At 42.6% G+C, this 23,799-nt stretch overlaps 1 protein-coding gene across 3 annotated transcripts in view; it reads left to right on the forward strand.

Annotated features, from left to right (window-relative positions):
- COX10 (cytochrome c oxidase assembly factor heme A:farnesyltransferase COX10) overlaps positions 1 to 12,978 on the forward strand; it is a 156,580-nt gene extending 143,602 nt beyond the window's left edge. For all 3 annotated transcript variants that reach the window (XM_077833733.1, XM_077833735.1, XM_077833734.1), the window contains one exon: positions 10,520 to 12,978. In XM_077833733.1, the coding sequence (XP_077689859.1) occupies positions 10,520 to 10,926 (407 nt within the window). In that variant the 3' untranslated portion in view covers positions 10,927 to 12,978. The remainder of the gene's footprint in view (positions 1 to 10,519) is intronic.
- The last annotated feature ends 10,821 nt before the right edge of the window (positions 12,979 to 23,799 follow it).

The raw sequence follows: 23,799 nt of genomic DNA on the forward strand, positions 1-23,799 counted from the left end.
AGTAGAAAAAAATGCCGGCTGAAGGCTTACCATGCCACCACTGCAGAAATATTAGAGCTGTGAAATACAGTGGAATTCTATCACCAGTTAGTCTTGCTAAGACGATGATGCCTTGATGCTTGAGAATGTTCTATGGTCACACATGGAGATTTCTATCGTACAGAGGTAATCCCACTCCCACACCCGAAAAGAACAGTGGACATTGACAGTTAAATGGCAGCCTGCATTTTTTCCTAAATGACGTTATTTTAAAAACATCCCTATGAAACATTTTGTACATAGATAATAGGACGCAGGCCAACTCACGCACCCCAAACAGCTATTTTCTGTCCCTGAAACTAATTGAGGGGAGAGGATTACAAGCTCCACCTCTCACTCCCAAGAAGAAAATTCTGCCATCAGGTTAAAGGAGAAAAATATCTGCGTTTCAAGGCAGTGCAGCTGTGATGCAGATGACACAATCATGCCCAGAGATGTATGGATACGTTTGCTGTACAGTACTACACTCACGTGATTAACTCAAAAAAATTAAGCACGATTAAAAAAATTAATTGCGATTAATCGCAGTTTTAATTGCACTGTTAGGCAATAGAATACCAATTAAAAATTACTATTTTTGAATGTTTTTCTACATTTTCAAATATATTGACTTAAATTACAACACAGAATTCAAAGTGTACAGTGCTCACTTTATATTATTATTTTGATTACAAATATTTACAATGTAAAAATGATAAACAAGAGAAATAGTATTTTTCAATTCACGTCATACAAGTACCATAATGCAATCTCTTTATTGTGAAAGTGCAACTTACAAATGTAGATTTTTTTTTTGTTACATAACTGCATTCAAAAACAAAACATTGTAAAATTTTAGAGCCTACAAGTGTACTCAATCCTACTTCTTATTCAGCCAGTCACTATGATAAACAAGTTTCAGAGTAACAGCTGTGTTAGTCTGTATTCGCAAAAAGAAAAGGAGTACTTGTGGCACCTTAGAGACTAAGAGACTATGCTCAAATAAATTGGTTAGTCTCTAAGGTGCCACAAGTACTCCTTTTCTTTTTAAGATAAACAAGTTTGTTTCCATTTACGGGAGATAATGCTGCCGGCTTCTTATTTACAATGTCACCTGAAAGTGAGAACAGAAGTTCGCATGGCACTTTTGTAGCCAGTATTGTAAGTTATTTACATACCAGGTATGCTAAATATTCATATGCCCCTTTATGCTTCGGCCACCATTCGAGAGGACATGCTTCCATGCCGATGACGCTCGTTAACAGAATAATGTGTTAAGTGAATTTTGACTGAACTCCTTGGGAGAGAATAGTATGTCTCCTGCTCTGTATTACCCACATTCTGCCATATATTTCATGTTATAGCAGTCTTGGATGATGACCCAGCACATGTTGTTTGTTTTAAGAACACTTTCACTGCAGATTTGACAAAACGCAAAGAAGGTACCAATGTGATATTTCTAAAGATAGCTACAGCACTCAACCCAAGGTTTAAGAATCTGAAGTGCCTTCCAAAATCTGAGAGGGACGAGGTTTGGCGCACGCTTTCAGAAGTCTTAAAAGAGCAACACTCCAATACACAAACTGCAGAACCCGAACCATCAAAAAAGAAAATCAACCGTCTGCTGGTGGCATCTTATTCACATGATGAAAGTGAACGTGCATTGGCCTGCACTGCTTTGGATCGTTATCAAGCAGAACCCGTCTTCAGCATTCACGCATGTCCTCTGGAATGGTGGTTGAAGATGAAGGGACGTATGAATCTTTAGCGCATCTGGCACATAAATATCTTGCAATGCCAGCTACAACAGTGCCATGCAAATGTGTGTTCTCACTTTCAGGTGACATTGTAAACAAGAAGCAGGCAGCATTATCTCCTGCAAATGTAAACAAACTTGTTTGTCTGAGTGACTGGCTGAACAAGAAGTAGGACTGAGTGGACTTGTAGGCTCTAAAGTTTTACATTGTTTTATTTTTGAACGAAGTTATTTTTATACATAATTCTATATTTGTAAGTTCAACTTTCATGATAGAGATTATATTCCAATACTTGTATGAGGTGACTTGAAAAATACAATTTCTTTTGTTTTTTACGGCACAAATATTTGTAATCAAAAGTAAATATAAAGTGAGCACTGTACATTTTGAATTCTGTGTTGTAACTGAAATCAATATATTTGAAAATGTAGAAAACATCCAAAAATATTTAAATAAATGGTATTCTATTGTTTAACAGTGCAATTAATCGCACTATTAATCAAGATTAATTTTTTTAAGCATGCGCTTAATCACGATTAATGTTTTTAATTGCCTGACAGCCCGTGTGTGTGTGTATTAGCTATGGCTGTGTAGATTGATAGAACAGCCAATGTCTTTGAAGACTGACAATAATGCCACTTTAGGAATCAGCTTCCACATCCACCTAAGAATCATAGTTCTTCATCCCCAAGTCCTCAGAAGAGTACATTTTGGGGCTGGTATTGCACTGAATCTCAATCTTGAATGATAAGTTATGGGGAAAGACAAGATACCGTAACTGAACTCTAAAATCTTTCTCCAGGCCTACAACGGTTGCACACTTACAGATTCTCAACGGAAAGTGCCTGGGCATGTTAAATTTTGGCTGTAAACAAACACAAAACTGAGATTAAGCAAGGGATAAAAGATGTCTTTCAGGGAGCATCGAATGCCTTTTCTGTTGAGTAACTTTCTATAAAAATCATGCAGGACTACTGCAAAGAGTTTAGGATTAATTAAGAAAGGTGAGGAATACAAAGCTGGAAAATCAAGTTTACCCATAGGCAGATGGCTACAGCTGGACTAATTCAAGTCTCCCAGTTCTAGTCTACCTTGTCTGGATTAAAGAGGAGTAATTTGTTCAACATCTTTTAACTAAGGAGAGCCAGTTGTGTCATATCAAAGGGAGCTATGTGTGGTTGTTTTCTGACTACAGTCCATTAAAAGCTAAGCTTAGACTTGCAAACCTTTCACTTCTGACATGAGCCAAACTCATACCCAGTTTCCTTGAGACGAAAGGCCGGTGCTTTCCCCTACTGTGTCAGTCAGCTACCAAAGTCTGGAAATAATTTTAAAATTCCTTCACATTATTCAAGGCAGAAGAATTACTAAAATTGTGCTTTAAGCAAAACAGCATTCTTAGGTTGCCAAGGCAGTAAACACCAGCTTTGGGAAATGCAGTAAGATTTCAACATCTGTTTTGGAGCTGATATTTTAACCATTCTATGTTTATTTTACATGCCTAGTTGGCCACTTCCCAGTCATACATATGGGGGGCCAAAAAAGAGACAGAAAAGGGAGCAAATCCATACTGATCTGCAACTCCAGATCACACTTCCCCCCTTTTTTGTTGTATTGATGACATACAACACCTGTTTGCCCCAACTTGGGCATACAAATGTAATCAGTGTTCTGCAAACCACCATGCTTTTATGGACTAGAAGACTCTCTGCGTAGTCAAAAGAGCAGTGAGGGGGGTAGGGGTAGAGAATAAGCTATTCATGCTCTTAGTGCATTTACTGGAATGTAATGCATGTATTGGTCTCTGTACTCCTAAAATAACTTTGTTTCCCTGTGCTGCCGTGGAGCCAATGCATTATAGTGAAGATGTCAGTCCCTTCTCTTTTAGTCAATGCGGTTCGTTATTGCATGTTACATGAACCTTCTAGGCTGATTCGTGTTTAGTGAGCTTATATCTCTTCGGTGTAATCTCGGTACAAGAAATATGGCATTGTTAGAAGAAATATTTGGGGTTTATAAAGCAAACACCCAAATGAGGACAAAGCTGTTTGAAACAATTTCATCAAAAGTTTTGCAGCGCTACTACTGATGCCAGACCAGGTCAATAATTAGATGGGGCACCTCTCACACCAACACCACCTCATGCAAGTGGGTTTTCCTGTCAGTAGGTTGCCCTCTCCCCTTTTTTGAGTCAGTATTTAAGCAATACTCAGGGTCACCATGTTGCTGAAGGTATCGTCTTTAAGATGAGACAGAGCAGGGGGTCCTGATCACTTGTGGTCACTAAAAAGTCCATGCACATTTTGTAAGACCAAGAGGGCTAAAAATGGTGTCCTGACCAAATCTCTCCGCTGCAACAGCCTGCCTTCAGAAATTTCCCTCGGAGCATGGTGGGAGAAGATAACTGCAAAGAGTATACTTCTCTCCCTGTCCTAAACTAATGTGCATTGTTTAACAGCTGCTGCTTTTAATCCCAGAGGTGGCTGCCTTGTGATGGTGGATGAAATCGTCACTATACAGTGTATAGTTTGTATGTAAGTCAGTGAAATGCAGGATATGAATTTCAACTGACTGCTTAACAGATGTAATATCGTCAAGATATTAATGTCAAAAAGTATCCGAAATATGCCATCCTTTGCAGTAAGTGGGTGAGGAGCTGGGTCTGGACTTCTTTTTTTGTCCTATAAAAAAGGAGTGTCTGTTCAAAATAATGCTGCAGTTGCAATCTCTTTCTGACTTTTCCTCTTAGCCACGCAACTCAGTATTCCCATAGTTAATGTGAACAGACTATGTTATCCTTACTGAGTCGTTCAGGGAATTAGTAATGGAGAGTAGAACCTTTCATGTATGATCACTGATTCTAATGCGGGCCCAGGTTTGTAGTGACCAGACATTGTTGACATCTGAGAGTTGTCCAGTGCCCTGTGTGAAGTGAATCAGTTATCAAAGTTCAGATCCTACTCCACAGGTATTCACATAATAAAAAACCTTGTTACTTGTAATGGCAGAGAGTCCAAGGACTGAGTGGGCCCAGAGACTGAACTGCTCTAGTGACCCGAAATTTGGGCCCTTCAGCAAATAGTCATTGAAGCACAATGATGGGGAAGTTTGGTGGTGGAGGATTTACCATCTTTTTGTTCTGTGTTTATACAGCACCTAGCACAGTGGGGTCCTGGTCTATGACTAGGGCTCCTTGGAGCTGCGGTATTACAAATAATTAATAAAACTACTAATAATCCAGAGATGTTATTGTGACACATTCCATAGACACTATAAGAATAGAGGTAGAGATTTTCAAAAGTGACTAGTGATTTTGGTTGGCTTGATTTTTGGGTGACCAATTTGACAACGTAAAGAGCCAGTTCTCAGAGGGCGAGCACTCAGTGCTTTCTGGAAATCAGACCCTTTAGGGGTGTGTCCATTTGGGAGCCCAAAATCACTCATCACTCTCAAATTTTGACCAAAGACGTTTCTGGCACCTGACAATTTCTTACCATGAGGTTTTGTGAAATGTTTTGGGATTTTGCACTTTCCCCTATATAAGAAACATTTTATGGAACCTCAAAACCTTAACAAGCAACAGTAACCTTTTCTTCATGGGAGGTGGGGGGGGGGGGGGAACTTGGTTAATAGTTAACATTTTGGCTGCATCTCAATTAAACAAAAAATTCAAAAGATGTTTCAGCTTGCTATATTTATCAAGAAATGTATTATTGCCATTAGAATGTATTTCAAATTAAAGCAGTAAGAAAACTGCTAACAGTTAAATCTTAGACACTAAAGTTTAATGTTCATCACAGTCTGTGCCTTTAAGTTTATGGAGACTGGACCTGGTTTTCTGTTACCCTATTTCTTGTGTGATCATTTAAACCATTGCAAAGTGGGAATTGAAATGATCCCAGTCAGAATGGTCACATTTTACACTGGTGAAAATGGCTGCAAAGGTGGGTGGACAATGGAGTTTCAGAAATCTAATGAAATTCCTCTGCCAAATCATCAGCATTTGTAATTATCTCCCCCTGGAGAAGTGGATGGAGTTTGCGATGGTCATGGCTGTTCCTGAACTCACAACTATTATAAACTCTGCAAAGAAGTCCAAAGAGTTTGATATTTGTGGGCTCCCAGTTAACAAAGCCTGTGGAGAAGCTGAAAGATTTTATAAGGGTTACAAATTGGTATACCTCTATTCACTGCTATTACCAGTGCCACAGAGAAACCAATGGAACTTATGAAGGCCAGGGTATTTCTGGTATTAAACTGGTATTTCCAAACTCCTGGCTTTAACAAACTTTTTTTTTTTTTTTTTTTTTTTAAAGGCAGTTCTTACAATTATGAACCAGCTAGGCCTTGGATCATACTGTGCCAACTCTGAGAAGATGCCAACAGAATGTATCATGGGTGTGAACTAACTAATCTGATCTCACCATAATTAAACTCCATAGAGAGAAATCATTTATGCTAGTTATACCTATATTCACAGCTGTCAAGAACTCCACAGGGAAACCAGTGCAGTCTCTAGAATAGTGAATTGGCCCATTCTTCAGCTATAGTCCTTCATGTAATAACATTGCTTACAAACACCATTGACATACTTATGACATAGTTAATGTTTGTCAAGCAATTTGAGTTTTTAATTCTTGTCATTGACTGGAAGTTTGTAACATCCCTAGCCAGGGCTCATTTGACACTGGAGTACGTCCTCTCCTGTTTTCCAATTAAATCAGCACGTACATGACACTTAGCAGTCTTTGGAAACCCAACAAAGTCAGCAAGGCATATGGAAAACTAACAAATGGATCACCAGTGAAATCAGGGGGGAAATGCAGCTCCAGGTTTGGATCAATTAAAATCCCCATAATGGCCTGTTAAATTGTTTTACTATTTAGCTTCTCTATAAAATACCCGTTATTTCTGAAGTAGTGATGTAATAAAAGTAGTTTAAAAACTCCAAAAGCGCTCACACTAAAGCCAGATCTTTGCAAATGGGAATTCAGTCTCAAAGTAGTTCTGGCTGGTTTGTTTGTGTGTAAAAGTTGCCTCAAGATGATTTTTTTTTAATTGAAAATGTAGTGTTATAGTGAGGGGAATTACTACAGTTTCCAGTGTGTTCGAGGTTTTGTATGCTTTTTGGGGGTTGTCTGCACACCAAAGATTGAACAACTTCATAAGTGAAAAGAAAAGGAGTACTTGTGGCACCTTAGAGACTAACCAATTTATTTGAGCATGAGCTTTCGTGAGCTACAGCTCACTTCATCGGATGCATACCGTGGAAACTGCAGCCTGATAGATTTCCACTCCATACGGCTAAATGCAGTGCCTTGCATAATGACAGGTTTCAGAGTAACAGCCGTGTTAGTCTGTTTTCGCAAAAAGAAAAGGAGTACTTGTGGCACCTCAGAGACTAACCAATTTATTTGAGCATGAGCTTTCGTGAGCTACAGCTCACTTCATCGGATGCATACCGTGGAAACTTGGTTAGTCTCTAAGGTGCCACAAGTACTCCTTTTCTTTTTGTTCATAAGTGAAGACTCTCTGTTACAGACCAAAGGCACAGGAACATAGGGCTTGTCATACCAGATCAAGGAGAGGGGAACCAGAAAGAACTTGCATGTATTAATTCTTGCTCTGATTCTGTCCCTACCTCAGTTTCCCCATATGGTGGATAATTGTAACTTATCTCCCTGGGTGTTGTGAGAAATAATGAGCTAATGTTTGTAAAGCCCTTTGAAGATAAAAAATCCTGCGTTAAGTGCAGAGTATTACTGTCTTTGGTTCATCAAGTCTGGTATCCTGCCTTCGGGAGCAAGTATTTCAGTTGAAGAGGAAAAACCTAAAGAAACAAATACTACAGAGATGTACTGTTTATAGGCTCAATCCTGCTGCCTTGCAAAGTCAGTGGAGAAACTTGCTTTGATTTCAATGAAGAAGCATCAATTCTGATTCTCACCAGACTTTGAAAATGGTGTTTTGTGCACCATGGCCAAGATTTTCAGAAGTTACTAGTGATATTTGGGTGCCCAACTCATCATCTTAAAAGGTTCTGATTTTCAGAAAGTGTTGGACATTGTCTTTCTGAAAATCAGGCCCCTTCAAGGAGTCTTGGGTTGGATACCCAAATATCACTAATCACATTTTAAAATCGTAGCCCATGCTTGCCTTTAATTCTCCTGCTAACTACATCGTCCAAGGATCTGAATTCCTATTCTGGTAGCCTTTCCTTGTCTCTGTACTTAACGTAAGCAGCTTCCAGGGACTTGGAACTCACAAAATAGCAAAAGTGTATTCATAATTTTTAAAAAGATGTGAGACAAATGCTCAGACTGCCAAGGCATCTTATATGTAATGTTGTTGTAGCCGTGTTGGTCCCAGGATATTAGAGAGACAAGGTGGGTGAGGTAATATCTTTTATTGGACCAACTTCTGTCTGTGGGATAGAGACAAGCTTTTGAGTTTACACAGAACTCTTCTTCAGGTCTGGACGCTGTGTAAGCTCGAAAGCTTGTTTCTCTCACCAGTCCAAAAAAAGATGTTCTCCCATCCACCTCGTCTCTCACAGCATCTTATAGGCAGCTAGCAAACTGCCCTTATATTTAGATTTTTGATGATGCAGCAGTGACATCCTCTGGCTGGTTGGGGTGGTATGAGCTATGGGCCTTGGTACGAGCCTGGATTATTATTTGGAGGAGGGTAACAACGACACTGTGCGCTACAAGACAGAAAGATCGACATTCCCAACCCCAAGGAGTTCACAACCAAAACAGACCCAGAGAAAACCTGAATCACTGAGGAAATAACATAGGCCCCAATCCACAAAGGGACTTTGGCACTGCACATCTATTGCTCTTTGATCAATAACTAAAGAATCATTGGAGCAGGGGAACTGGACCTTGGGTCTGCCACCTCCCGGGTGGGTACCTAATACTCAGGTTATAGAGTCATTTTCACACTCACTCTCTCTGTCAGGCTTAATGACTGTATTTATACAGATTAAATGGGAGAGATCTAGAGCGACCCACATCAGAATAGATGTGGTTAGAGTGCTCTCCTGAGAGGTGGGAAATCCTCTGTTCGAATCCTTTCTCCTCCTTGAGCAGAGTGGGGAACTGAACCTAGGTCTCCCGCATCCTGGGTGTGTGCTCTAACCACTGAGCTAAAGGTGGGCTGCTGCTCCTCCTCCTGCTGGGTTTTGAATGGGGTCTGATCTCTGCAGAGTGCTCAGCACACCTACTGGATAGGCCCTGTTGGCAAAACAGGCACTCCTCCACCTGTCTTCCCCCAGTTCATGGATTGTGCTGAAGCTTAGGTGGGAGATGAGCATCCGGACGCTTGAGAAAAGCGGCAGTGCACATGATCTGAGGCAGAAACTTAGGTACCTAGAGAGCCCTGGTGATTTTGTGGATCACATCAGCATCTGAAACTGGGACTTAGACAACTAAATGTGGGGCTTAGGTACCCAAGTGCCTTTGTGGAGGTGGGACTTAGTCTGTGTTAGTTATTATGAACTCACTCCTTCTGGAAAGAGGTGAGCTTTTAGGAAGGAGTAAAGGACCTGATCTTCCTCTGACTGAAGCCAAATTTTGCCATTGATGTTAAAGCCTGATTCTGCTTCCATTAGATGAGCAGGAAGGGGTGGTAGCGTGGGAGTGGAAGTGGGAGGTCATTCCCAGAAAGGACAAACACATGGAGATTAGAAGATGCAAATAGGATATCGCACCTGGAGTGGAGGGGAGGTAGAAGAGAAGGGAACAACAGGGATGGTCTACAGGGAACTCTCACAGGTGATGTTAGTGTAGATGAGGGACTCACATGTATATAGCCCAGTCTGAGGGCCCATTCCAAAGCCCACTGGAGTCAATTGGACTCCTATTGACTTCAACATGCTTTGGGTCAGGTCCCACATATGTTTAGGAGTCCCTGAAGAGTACATCAGTTAAGTGCTTTTGTATTTAAAGCCGGTATTCAGAGTTGGTCTTGGGAAGTAAACAGTTCTCCGCTGCTTTCTGCTTTGCTCTGCCATGTTTGTACTTTGTCACCCCAGGATATAATGATTAAGCAGTTGAGAAGCCTCTACACCTGTGAGCAATTTGCAGTCTTCACAAAATGAAGAAGGAGAAACTCCAGCTGAGCCTCCAAATTATTTTGTCATCACTGGTATCACAGTTTTCAGGATGTGACTGTTTCCTGCGTAGGCTCCTTTTCTCACTGCATCTCAGTGAGTAGGACTCATCTTGTCAATAACTTTTTCTTATCCTGTCACACACTTCCTTCCTTCTACTGTGTTTTCCCTGCTCTGAGTGCTCCCATGAGAGAATTTTGGAGAGATAAGTTTGTGTCCTAGAGGCTGTGAAAAAAAATTCTTCTACCAAACTTCTCTTAAGTTTCAACAAATCACCCCCAGGTGGAAACTGAACTGGTGCCTAGATATTGAGGTGACAGGTGCATTAGAAATAAATTATTTGAAGAAACACCGTTTCCAAGTTTAAAAAAAAAATTCTCCAAGAACCACATAATTTCTGATAAACAGAGAATATCCCCTTGACTTCTTTACAGTATTTGAGTGTGATAGGTTATTTATGAGTGATTAGTTCTATGGGAATGGGGGGCAGTTGTCATAAGCTCTGCAGTGGTAGCACTTGGTGGTATGGGTAAGCTTCATAAAGGTGTTGAAATGTTGTATGCAGTGCTCCTTTGCAATGATCTAAGATGAGCACTCTAATGCATGTTTCCTTTTCTTTCCTTTGCAGGCGCATTGCTGTTGGGAGGAATTCTCTATTCCTGGCAGTTTCCTCATTTCAATGCCCTAAGCTGGGGCCTCCGGGAGGATTACTCACGAGGAGGATACTGCATGATGTCCGTCACTCATCCTGCGATGTGCCGGCGGGTTGCTCTGCGTCACTGCTTGGCCTTAATTGGACTCTCAGCATTGGCCCCCATCCTCAATGTCACCACATGGAATTTTCCGCTCATTTCACTCCCTATCAACCTGTACATTTCCTACCTCGGCTTTCGGTTCTACAGGGATGCAGATCGCAGCAGCTCCAGGAAACTTTTCTTCTGCAGCCTGTGGCATTTACCAATGCTTCTACTTCTCATGCTCACATGTAAGAAATCCCTGCTAGAGAAAGAAGACAAAAGTGAGCTTCTCAGTTGAAATCGGGTTGTCTTAATGTCAATTAGAGCTCAAATGACACCTATTTTTATTGTCAAGCAGAGGGTCTTTTGCTAATTATGGGCAGGAAAATCTATGGCAGTGTGTTTAAAGAGAATCCCTTGTGCTCGGTGACCACTTTACATAATTGTTTTCTCATTTTTTTTTTAAAAGGAGGAACTTGGGGGACTTAAATGGCTCGTGGGCTTGGTCAATGGGATCAAAGCCCCTTTCACTTCTTAGGTCAGAGTTAAAATCCAGCCTAGGTGAAAAATTAATCATGTTTCCCTGGGCTTCCTGCTAGCCTACATGAAATGAATTTGATGAATGAGTGAAATGAGCAGGTATCTACACTGCAGAAGCACCAGCCCCACAATTGGCCTTCATCTTTGACATTCTTAGTGAGGAAGTCAAGGAGACTCATTGGATATTGAGCTTTACTCTATCTTCCCGCAAGCAGGTATTCTGTCGAGAATCGGCTTGAGGCACATTGGCAGGGTAGTGAGGGGGAAGCTTGCATTGCCACAGTCATGCCATCCCTGCTCTGTGACTAAATGGAGGGCTTCAATTTCCGGGCCTGTCAATCCGGCACCTTTCACAAGGGTTGAGTTCACTTTGATGTATTTTCAGAGAGCCCAGATTATTTTCTATTAGGTCTTCAGCACTCTGTAAGATCATACAACACAGAGAGCACATTAGCACTTAAACAGGCTCTGGCTGAATGGAGATAGTTCCTAGTCTCTACCTTTCACATGCTCAGGGCGATTTTTATTGTGTTCCATCACAGAGGAACTTCTCACCCTGGCTAGAGTTCTTTCTGTGAGAAATCTTTAGGGCTTGAATGCTCAGGGCCAGATCCTCAACTGGTATAAACTGACACAGCTAAGTCAACTTCACTGGAGCTTTGCTGATTTATACCAGCTGAGGATCAGGCCCTCAGAATCCAATAATTTGAGGTTTTCTGTATGCTAACATGAATTGTGCCAACGTATTCAGTGTAAGAGCCTGTCTGCTGGTGAGGCATTTCCTGTAATTAATTGAGTTCTGAGCTCGCATTAAGAAATACGACAACTCTATTATGTATCATGGCACAGTTGCGGCTCCAAGAGAAGATCGCTATGAAGTGCATTATTGGCCGGGAATCACGTTTTCTCGGTCTTGAGGAAAAGCCAGTTTTCATTCCAGCTACAGCCTGAACTTAAAAACTAGTTCAGCAAGTTCAAATTGCAACCAGCATAGCTGAAGTTTACTATAAGGGCATGGCCACACAAGAAAAGTGTGTCATGTTATAATGTTAATTAACATGATGTAAGACAGTCTGTGTAGACAAGCATTGACTTGTTTGTAGTCATGTTAGTGGGTCATGGTTCACCCAGGGTGCACTGTACGTTTAGCCATGACCCACTAACATGATGTTAAACACAACAGCATGCTGTGTAGACAAGGAGTAGTTTACATTTTGTTAGTTAACGAGTATAATAACTTGTGGATTTTCCTCACTGTAAACAAGCCCCAAGCTTTTTCCAGTGTGTACAAGGTCCATTCTAATACTGTTGTGCACCAGATCCAAGGCTTTTGCTGATGACGAGGTCTGCCAGTGGTGAAATGGAATATTTTATCTAACCTGATATCCAGGAAAGCCCTTCAAGGAATTTCACAAGTTTGCCAGTGTCCTTGTCACCCAGATATAAAAACTTGACAGCATCCTTTAATGCTGCAGGACGATTCTGGTCTCAATTACACTGGTGTAAATCAGGAGTGACTCCATTGTCCTCAGTCTCTGTTGGCAACAGTGCTCTTTGGGAACAGAATCAGGTGTTTTAAATGACATTTAAACAATCAAACATAAGATGCTTGCCTCTCTCAACTGATTGCAGATAACAGTGCTGAGTCCCTGTTACTGTTTTTCTGAAACAGACTCCATTGTATTCAGGTTGTTTACTGTGGGAACACTATTTCCAGGTATTCCTATACAGTCTACAACCCAGTACAACTTCTCCGTTTGTAAAATATATGAATTTGTTCTGCAGTAAAACACATACTGTACAAGAACAATGGAGTGTGGGGTATCATTTCTTGTATGTGATTCACTTTGTTTAGCCTAATACAAGAGCCACCTTATGCTGGTTTCGCAGCATCCCTAGTAGCAGTAACATTTGTGTCATATGATCAAGCCTTACATAAATTGGGAACGGATGGGAAATGTGTGTTTTTATGTTGCAAAATGCTTCCATTGAACATGAAAATGCAGTGGTGAGTGGAGAAAGCTGGCAACATTTTGCAAAATGAAATAAGATTCTGTGAAAGGTTCACTTGCTCAGAAGAACACGAGGAACTTGGAGAGCAGGTGGTGGGCTTGGCAGACCTCAGAATAGTCGTGGCATGGTCAGAGGAACTAGCATGCTGAGAGGGCAGATTGGGAACAAGAAGAGGTGGCTTTCCTCATTCCCACTGAGCCAGTTGAGAAGTAGGCCCCCCCAGCATGGCATAGGAGCACTGTGCTCCTTTCAGGACTATTAAGGCTCCCGTGGTATTTTTCCCCCCCAAGAGTAGTGGTGCTAGCCCTAGGGCCGGTCTACACTATCATGCTAAATCGATCAAAGTTATACAACTTCAATTACATGAATAATGTCACTGAAGTCGATGTAGTTATATCCACTTACCACAGTGGCTACACTGCGCTGTGTCAACGGGAGAGCGTCTCGCGTCGACTTCCCTGACGCTTTTCGGGGAGGTGGAGTACACTAATCGATGGGAGAGTGCTCTCCCATCGATTTAGTGTGTCTTCACCAGACCCGCTAAATCGACACTCGCTGCATCGATTGCAGCAGTGCCGATCTACTGGTAAGTGTAGACGTGCCCTTAGCATCCTGGCTGAGGTTTGCCTTCCTAAAACTCCCCTTGTGGTTCCAGTTGGAGAGAGCCGTTATCTTCATGGCCTGTTCTAAAAATATCTGTAGCCTTCATCAATTTTAAGGCCAGAAGGGACCATTTTGATTATCTAGTCTGACCTGCATAACAAAGGCCATAGAATTTCATCCAGTGTTGCCTGCATCAAAACCTAGCTCAACCACAAGAGATTAGCATAATTTTGTAGAAAGTCGATCTTGGACATAGAGATTAGGTGTCTTTTAAAACCTATCCTTTACTGACCCCCAGAGATGGGTATTGCTGTGCTGCACTCCAAAAGCGACTGTATTCCAGGGCCGGGAGACGTGATCTACTGTAATGTGTTTAATGTGTTAAATGCCTGGAAAGCACTTTATAATATCAAAATACTACCGCACCTTGTGTTTCAATTACACGTAGATATTAGAGTATGTACTTCTAAGGATGCCCAGTTTACACTCAGGATATCATTATGGAAATGAGAACGGACACTAAAAAGCTTTTCTACCTAACTACATCCATCCAGCTAGAGATTTATACCATGTTCACAGTAATAACACCTAGCTCTTATAAAGAGCTTCTCATTCATAGACCTCAAAGCACTTTACAAAGGAGGTCAGTGTCAGTGTCACTATCCCCATTTTACAAATAGGGAAACTGAGGAACAGGGAGGGAAGTGACTTGCCCAGCAAAGTAGTGGCGGATAATCCAGTTCTCCTGAGTTGTAGGCTCTCGTACTGGGGCAATTCTGCTCTTGGTAGCAATAGCTGTTGCAGCCTGTCTCCAATGGGATTTTAACAACTGTGCAAATTTGCGAAGAGCCAGTCTGAGAAGCAGCATGGTGCTCAGGCACTGGCTTAGGAGTCATGAAACCTGGCTTCTAGTCCCAGCTCTGCTCCTGACCTGCTGCGCAACCTTGGGTGAGCCACTTCTTCTGTACCTCTGTTTCCCCTCCTAGCCTTTGTCTGTCTTGGCTATTTACACTGGAAGACTGCCTGCCTCTGTTCTGTATGTGTACAGTGCCAGGCACAACTTGGCCCCGAGCTGATTTGAAGGCTACTGGAATAATTAATGTATGTTAATGATAATATTAATAATCAAAAAGACCTACAAGTAATTTTATCTTGGAAAAATTATAGAGAAGTCAGGTTCAAACACACCCCCTCTACGCCAAATGATTAATTTGGAGTAAAATATGACACCTGAGCTGATGGACCTCAGGCCCGCTCTGAAGTCACCGTCACAAGAACTCCCAGATCAATTGGTCCCTGGAGACATAAGACCCCTCTCTCCTGTCAAGCATTTAGCGGACCATGGGGCCACTCTTAGCTATAGGGCAAAGTTACTTATTTATGCTGCATGTTAGATCTATTATTTCTTTGTACTGTGATTGCACCTGCCACAGACCAGGCCCCGCTGGCCTCTGCAGACTGCCTTTTGCAAGAGCTCATTAGAAGTATGCTGCTACCATCTCTCAATGTTCCATCTGCACTGAGCATGATCCAGCCCCATAGATCGCCCTTCATGCCAGCCATGCCGAGCCCGACCCCAGGCTCAGGGTTAGTATTCTGTATGGGAGGATGGTGGAGTAGCAGCTGGAGTGGCCCTTGGACCAAGAGAAATGCAGAGGTTAAAGTAAAACAAAGAAATGCGGAGGGAGCTGCCCTGTGAGTTACCTAGAAGAGACCCATAATAGGTGGTCTTTATTCAACCTATTAGTCACCATTTAGCTACCAATCCTTCCGTTTTCCATTATCCAAAAGCAAGCAAAAGAAGGTAAGAAAGCCAAATTGCACATTGTCCTACAGATCTGAATGAACCTAGAGCCTGACAGACCATGGGTGAATGAAAGGGAAATGGCAGCTGGACACCACAGTCTCTATACCCAACATCAAATTTCCTCCTGTTGTTCTTAATGGGAACGTACTGTCAGGGATTAAGGACTGAAAAAAATGCGTTAAGTTTGGGAGTAAATATTTCAAACAGCCCAGCAATCAAAGCTCAGGCCCAAAGAAATGTTTGGTTTGGGGCGTGTGTTTGAGAATCCAGGGAGCTTAAGACATGTGCTGTTAGCAAAAGCTTTTCAAGGCTTTTTTGTTGGTGAGAGATACCGCATTATCGGGAAGAGCTAGGAAGGTCTTGAAACAGAGATACGAAAAGGGTAATTAACACTTTCCCCATCTTGGATGCAGTCCAGTACCTCTTTGAAGTGGGGGTGGTGGTAGGGGAGTGCAATTTAGTTAAACAGCAAAGAACAGGCTGCGAATTTACTAACACTTGGAGGATCCTAGTCATATCTGTATTCCAACAGTGTCTAGAGCCCCCAGCCGAGATCAGGCCCTCCTTGTGCTAGGTGCTGTACAGGCAAGCCTTGCCCTGATGAGTTTACAATCCAAATAGACAAAACGGTGGGAGGGAAACAGACATTGCAAGGGGAAGTGACTTGCTCAGAGTCACACAGCAGGTCAGGGGCAGAGCCGTGACTAGAACTCGGGTCTCCCCTTGTCCTGCTGCATCCCATCCACCAGACCAGAAAGTCTCAATCTTTTATTTACCGCTTCCCCCTTCTCTATGGAAGTCACATAACAGCTCCCCACCTACCTCCTTCCCCCACCAAACTCCTGCCTAACCAGGGCAGATAGTGGCACGCTGAGGGCAGCAGGCACCTCATGCTCGGGGTGATGCAGGACCTGGCTAACTCCCTCCCGGGAGGAGTCCATGGCAGCACAACGCAAAGCAGACCAGGGCTCCTTGCCCTGCCTCCATCTTCCCAGAGCTTCTTGCACCCACCAGTTCAGAAGGGTTTAAAATATGCAGGGCTGCAATCTACCGGGTGTCTGGGCCAGAGCAGGGCAGCAGTGGGGAGAGTGAGAAGGGAGTACCCAGGGAAGGGAGGATGGGGAGAAGGCAGGGCATGCCCCACAGTTTGAAAACTGATGCAGTAGCCCATGCTGCTTTCTGCAGACCCAAGAATTCAGAGCCCACCTTGGTAAGTAAGGACCCCCCCCCGTCTGGAGAGTGCTGCAAGAGGGAACTGCAGTAGATGGTGAGACTGGAGAAACAATGGGCCAGATTGACCCCCACACACTTCACAGAGCCACATGGCCACTGGAGAATCCCAGTGGAGAATCCCCCCGACCCCCCATCATCCCACTAGGGATGGAGTTTGCTCCCCTACCTCATGGAAGAGCCACCCCAGGGGATCTGCACAAGGCCAGTGCCGTCGGCACAGCTCTAATCCTGAATCAATGTGCAATTTGGTTTTCTTACCTTCTTTTGCTTGCTGTTGGATGATGGAAAACAGAAGGATTGGTAGCTAACTGCTGACTAATAGGTTGAATAAAGACCACCTATTATGGGTCATTGATAAATCTGATGCAGGGGCAGTAGTAGGGCTGCCCCACAGCTGTGGCTCCCCCTGCCCCCTCCCCTATGGCTGTGTGGAAAATCACCCTGAAAGGTACCATAGCCCCAGGACTCGGCAAGTGATGGGGAGCCCCATGCTGTGCCTTGCCAATGTGCCACTCTGTGGGTCTGATCCAGTGCCCATTGAAGTCAATGAGCCTCTTCCCTGGATCAAACCCCATGTGCTTCTACATTGTATCTGTTCAGTCTGACAAAAGCCATTTTGTTCCTTGCCCCAAAGCCCCTCTTGCTCCTTCACTGGGGAACTGTACCTGTAGCATCTACTGTAGCCACACCTGGCCTTCCCCACAATAGGGGAAATTAAGGAGACAGGGCCTTGAGCTAAGGAGAAAGAGGATTAGAGATGCTCTCTGCTGAGGCCTGTTAGCCACGTTCAGCATCAGCTTCCCTATGTTTCCTTCAGTTAGTTTACCCTGAAATTGCCCCCCTTGCCCCAGTTTGAGGGGAAAGCGTTGGGGTAAGAAACACAATGTTTTTAAATCAACCTAGTTATCTCTTAATAACAGCCCCTTACTTCAATACAGTAAAGAATAGGAGCAATCTAAATCACTTTGTATCATTAGTTCTGCTTGTTTACCTGTTACCTATCAGCTCAGAATTTTTTTAAAGAAGTAAATAGACCACTCACCTTTGTTTATAGTCAGTTTTCACTTGGGTCTCATGCACTAGCCCAGAGCTGCAAAGCTTGGGTTGGAAATGCTGCAGAGAAAGGCTTGTTTCTAAAATGAATTTTCAGTTGGGCTTTGTTTAAACAGATGAAGGGAAACATTTCAACTGGGCTTAAATTTTGTAAAAACTTTTTTTTTTTAAAACAAAAGCTAAGTGTTGGGCCTGCTAAAAATGACACTTCACTGGGCTGCATCCTTTAAAGTCAAATGGGAGCTCAGCTCAAAGGAGTCTAGCTCAGCATCATCCCATGCTTCTCCAGTACCCTAACTGGTAGGTTAGCAACAGCTGTCTGAATGATTGCCTGAAATGATTGCCTGAAAGGTACTTAAATTCAAGAGCAGTGTGGGCAATATAAATATCTGGATGGGTTAGATGGAGACCAAGTTAGGGCTTGCCTGTGGACAGATTGTTATGCATTTCTATGTTTCAGTCGTGGACTCAGTGCACTAAGATTCATTACACTCACAATACTCCTGGGAAACTGGAACGTTTTATACTCCATTTTACAGAGGGGGGAATTAAAGTGCAGTGACATTAAGTGATTTAACCAATTTCAGATAAGGCACTAGCAGTAGGACCCAGAACTCCCTGTTCCAAGCACTGAGCCACACTCAGTCAGAGCATGAATAATTGTACTCTGTAGTTGGGCAGATGAAACCCCACAGGAAGCAGTTACCTTCCCTTATCTGTAGGAAAACTGAAGCAACCTGCTTATCTCCAAAGAAATATCCATTGTCCCGGTGACCACTTTGCACACGCTGTTCTGAGATGCATTGCAGAGGAGTAGGAGTAGAAGAGACTGTCCCGGTGCACTGAGATCCAAGATATAGATCACACAATGGGGATTTAGGAGACCTTTTGAAACGCCAAGAGCGTGAAATTCTCACAGTTGCTCCCCCCACTGAACTGTAACTTGGAGGATTTTGTTTTGAATAATCATATTCAACTGGTGCGGGGAGAAGTGGTGGCTGGTCCTTTGTTTTAACCACTTAGTGAAAAACTATCTTTGCTGGAAGGGGCTTAAATGCAACATTTAACCAAATTAGGCCACTGCCTTTTATTTCATTCAGAAGGGGAATCTGAATGAATTCCCCGGCCTACTTCAAACGGCTGCGGCAGCACATCCACTGCGGTGCAGATCATTCATGGACGCTACAGGAGATGTAAAAACATCTGCTGGATCCATGCCTGATCCTTTCAGTACAGTTACTCCCCTTGCTAATAATTGTCTGTGTTCTGTCATCTAGAAAGGGACTTTGTATGTCTCCCAGGTATTCTGATGCTAATTTGTTTAGTTAAAAAGAGAAGAGGCTAAACAGATGTGAACCATTTGGTTAGGTTGTAGTTCATTTGTTAGGAAGTGCAAAGGGTTCTTGGCAGGATATTAAATATTACCTTGGCTATTCACAAACACTTCATATTTCAAGAGAGGAAGGGAGGCAGGGGCTGCACTCAATAAATCAGCCTTTTCAAAGAGACAGAAAAAGGCAAACATTTGATAAATCTGTGTCATTACACTTAGAGATCAAAGGGGTTTACACATGTATTTATGCAACTGGCAACCTAGGAGACAATAATAACAAACATAGATCTCTGACAGCTTTACAAAAATAAAAATTAGTCTGTTCTAATCTGTAATTATCAGGGAAATGTGCGAGGTAGGAGGTTGTTAGCTGCAAAGCTTTTTAACATGGTAAAGCTGAAAATGATGAGAGATTGTTAAATCGTTAATAGCAACAATTAGCAAGTTCCATGCACAAGAGATTGCAAAAGCCATTATCTTTTAACATGCGTTTCATGTGTATACAGCCACATTTTTATATACATGCATGCTATAGTAATTGGGAATAAAAATCAGAGAAACATGTTTCATAATGTGCTAATTACCATTATAATATTCCTGCAGAGGCACTATATGAATGGGTCTGAGGGATCTTTGGAAGACTTGGTAATTTCCATTCATAACTATTTTTCCCCATTGAGTTACAAATGCATCTTATCTCTTCAAGAGTTTGGAGCTCATGGATTTAGCCCCGACGGAGCCAGGTAATTGTTCCCAAATTAGGCTGACTAATTTTGTACAGCTATGTAAATATGGAACCAGAGAAGGAAACTTTAATAACTCAGTAAAGAAGCTGAGACGACCCAAAAGGAGGATAATGCAGACAATGGGGCAGGGAGAGGGACCCATGAGGTTGCAGTGGGCACTGAAATCCAGCACAGAATTTGGCTTAGGAATTGAAGTGTGTCCAGAAGAAACAAGAACCACCTCACTGCACTGAAGACAAGAAAAAACAAAATCAGTTCCATGGAAATGAACCCATGGACAAAGCAATAGAGGCCAGAGAAATTAGAGAAGGTAAAACAGTATTCTGTCATCTAGTCTTTTCCCTTTGGCCAGCCCTGGATTGTTCTCCTATTCTCCAGTTCCATTTTAAATGACTCAAGCAATTTGGTTTCTACCCATGCCTATGGGAAGCTTCCATGGTCCATAGATTTCACTGTTCAGAAACTCTTGACAGCCAGCCTGTTTTTTCCTTTACTCCGTTCCGTCACATCACTTCTACTTATACCTCCTCCTCAGAGCAGCTTAAACACCCTTCTCCAGTTAAGCCGGTGGTCTTGTGCTGGCGGTGCATTTGGCCTGTGCCGTTTAAAGAAATAGGCATTAAAGCTCCATAGGCAAATTAGAAAAAAAAACAGTGATTTCAACTCTGTTGAGTGAGATGAAAAGAACACCTAGGGCCTGATGGCATCTCCACTATGCTTCGGAGAGAACCAATGAGGCACAAGGGAGGTATATTACATCATCAGAACAACTGCCATTTGCTGAACATACCCTGAGGGCATTGATATAGTACACAGTGATGTCTGAGAGCCCATTAGCCTTTTCCTTGGTGTAACATGCACTACTGCATGTACACATCATTTCCCCCTTCTTCCAACCCCATCCTTCTCAGGAGTTGGTCAGAGGTGGGAAGTCACTTAAAAGCTACATGATGTCTTCCACGCCAGTGACTGAACCTTCCTAAATTCAGATTACCTTCCCTCTGGCGATACCATGCCATCCCACCACCAGAACGACCCCGGCCTCTTTATATTTTGGCAGTGAATTCTGAAGAACGGGATTCGCATTCACTTTTGATGCCAGTTCTCTTGCCCAAGACCTGCGCTGCATGCCTTCTGGTTCCTGGGTTAATTTTAACATGCTCATTTTGGGCCACAAAGTCCTAGGAATATCCTACCTAAGAGACAGCTCTCTCCTCACGGCCCTGGGACTGCACTTGGAATTGTCGGGGTACTTGAATTGGAATCCCCTTGCTATAAGAGACAAGGAGACTGCTAGGCAGTTCTCCACAAGGGCCCCTCTGCTTTGCCTCTCTTTTTCCCCACTCCGCTCACACTGGTTCACACTAGCCCCAGTCTGCTGACCCTTGGGACACGCTACAAAGCAAGTCATTTGTAAGGGAGGAGACAGAGTTGTGAAGCTGCCTAGTTGCTGATTTTAAAATTTCTAACTTTAGTAGCTGCTGTTTAACACCCTTTGAGATACTAGTGGAATGGAAAGAGTGTTATGATAGGACTGCATCTGTTTTTTCTCCCAAATACAGAACAGAAATATTTATTGAACACTTCTGCCTTTTCTGCATTATTACGGATAAGTCTACCAGTTCCATCTAGTAATGGACCAATAATATTGTTAGGTTTCTTTTTGTTCCTTATATACCTACAAAATTCTCTCTTCTTGTCCTTAAATCTGCTGGCCATATACCTCTCCTTGTGTCCCTTTTCTTCCCTTATCGATTTTCTACAGTTCCTAGCTTATGATTTATATTCACCACTATTAACTTCCTCTTTCTTCCATTTGTTTTTTGTTTGTTTTTTATAGCTGCCTTCACTGACCCTCGAAACCACATTGGGTTTTTTAACCAATGTGACCTTCTTCCCCAATTGTGGCTTTTGGGATATGTAGGAAAGTGTTCTTAAACCATTCCCAAGGATCAATCAATCACATTTTTCTGATTAAATTCTTCCTCCCACATGATCTGAGTCAATTGTTTTCAGCTTTGTGAAACTGGCCCTTTTAAAGCAACAAGTGTGTGTGTGTGTGTGTATGTATTATATTTATATATATATAATCACTGGTCTGGTCTTTATTCTGTTTGCCCATTATATGTGTGATCAAGTCATGATTACTAGTACCTAAGTTACATTGACGTTTTAGTTCCACTTCCAGTTGGATGCAACACTTTGAGTTAGGAAATTGTCATCTATAATAAAGAGATTCCAATTTCCGCTTCCAAGCATCAAAGAACAATTTCAGCAAAAAATATACATGGTTTAGAAATGAAGATGTTCTGTGGCTAGAAAAGGGGCATCTGCTCCCAAATCCCATAAATAGTTTCTTATTCGGTAGCACAACTCCAGGAGTGGCAAGATGAAATTGAGGGAGGGAAAAGTGCGTTTAGGCTAAATACTAAATGAGTGGCAAGGACCATAAATTGTGAAATAGTCTCTCCAGGGATGTGATGGCAGTCATATCACTCAAAGCTACACTGCACACAGGATTGGAGAATATACTGTAGGGAACAATCTGGCACTGACACTGGGGGGGGTGGCCTAAAGGGGCTGACAGATCTTTTCCATTGCCTCTGTCCGAAATTCTCTAGTTATTCCATCCAGAGAGTTGACAGGATTCTCCATGGTCTTTCCTGTTGCAACACTGACTTTTAGACTGTTGGCCCATCTCCATCTAAATGGTGCTCAGTTGGGTACCACACTGGCATCGTAGCAAGAGCTCAAGGGCTGCTCAGAAAAGCACATAAGCACATGCTTCACTTCAAGTCTGCAATTAAATTGCATTGATTTCAATGGGAAGTAAGTGTGTGCTTAAGTGTTTTCCTGAATACCGTGATGCAAACTGGAGATGCCCTCTTTCATATAGCCCCATGAAGACTACAGGTCCCAGGATGCTGTGCTCTGTCTCTCTCTCTCAGGTCAGAGCATGCCATGATGTGAATTGCAATCCCCAGAGGACTTCACTTCCAGCTACAGCTGAGGACAGCTTACAGACCATACTGGAGAGCTCTGTGGGCTGCATTTGACGTACAGGCTGCATTTGGCTAGAATTAAGCGGACAGTTCAGTGCCATGTCAGCTGCAAGGAATGACGAGTGGGTCATCCTCTCCCCCCTGCCCCCAGCTTTGAATTTACTAATATAATTAAATGCAGTGAAAACCATACAAGATTCCACCCTTCTTAGATATTAGAGGCGTGCCCCCAAAGTATCTCCAACTGACCACGTTCAATTGTTACGGTGTCCAAGGCAAGGACTCTTAGTCCCTGCCCTGAAGAGCTTACAGTCTGCAAACCTGTCTTTTTGTTCCGTTTGTACAGTGCCTAGCATTGGGGCTCCTAGGCAATATGGTCATACAACTAACTAATAATAAATACAATGAAGGTGAGCCTGTAGGCACTACTACAGAGCAAACAATAGATCATTCTGTCGCACCTTTGCAAGGAAGTCATCTCCATAAAACATCCAGTTTTCATCATTCCCCGGAGAAGCTGCTTAAGACAGATTTCTCTATAACTGCATCTTGGTGATAAATTTTGTCTTAAAAGCTGAGCTCAATTTATAAGATATAAGTAAATGCTTTATAGGCTCAGAAACATCTGTGCCGTTTTGTTGATTTTAGCCTGGTTAGGTTTTGCCATGTGCAAGGAGCAATGAGACCCTGGCAATCAGAAGGGCCTTTAGGAGTAAGAACAGAACCTGAGTTTCCATGAGAAAGCACAGTGTGTGTCTCTCTCCTGCATTGACCTGAATGCAGAATGGTTGCCTGACTCCGCAGACAGCAGAATCTTTACAAATGAAAAGGTGCGGTGCAT

This window comes from Eretmochelys imbricata, chromosome 14 (genome assembly GCF_965152235.1).
Source record: "Eretmochelys imbricata isolate rEreImb1 chromosome 14, rEreImb1.hap1, whole genome shotgun sequence".
In the NCBI taxonomy this organism is placed as follows: Eukaryota; Metazoa; Chordata; order Testudines; family Cheloniidae; genus Eretmochelys; species Eretmochelys imbricata.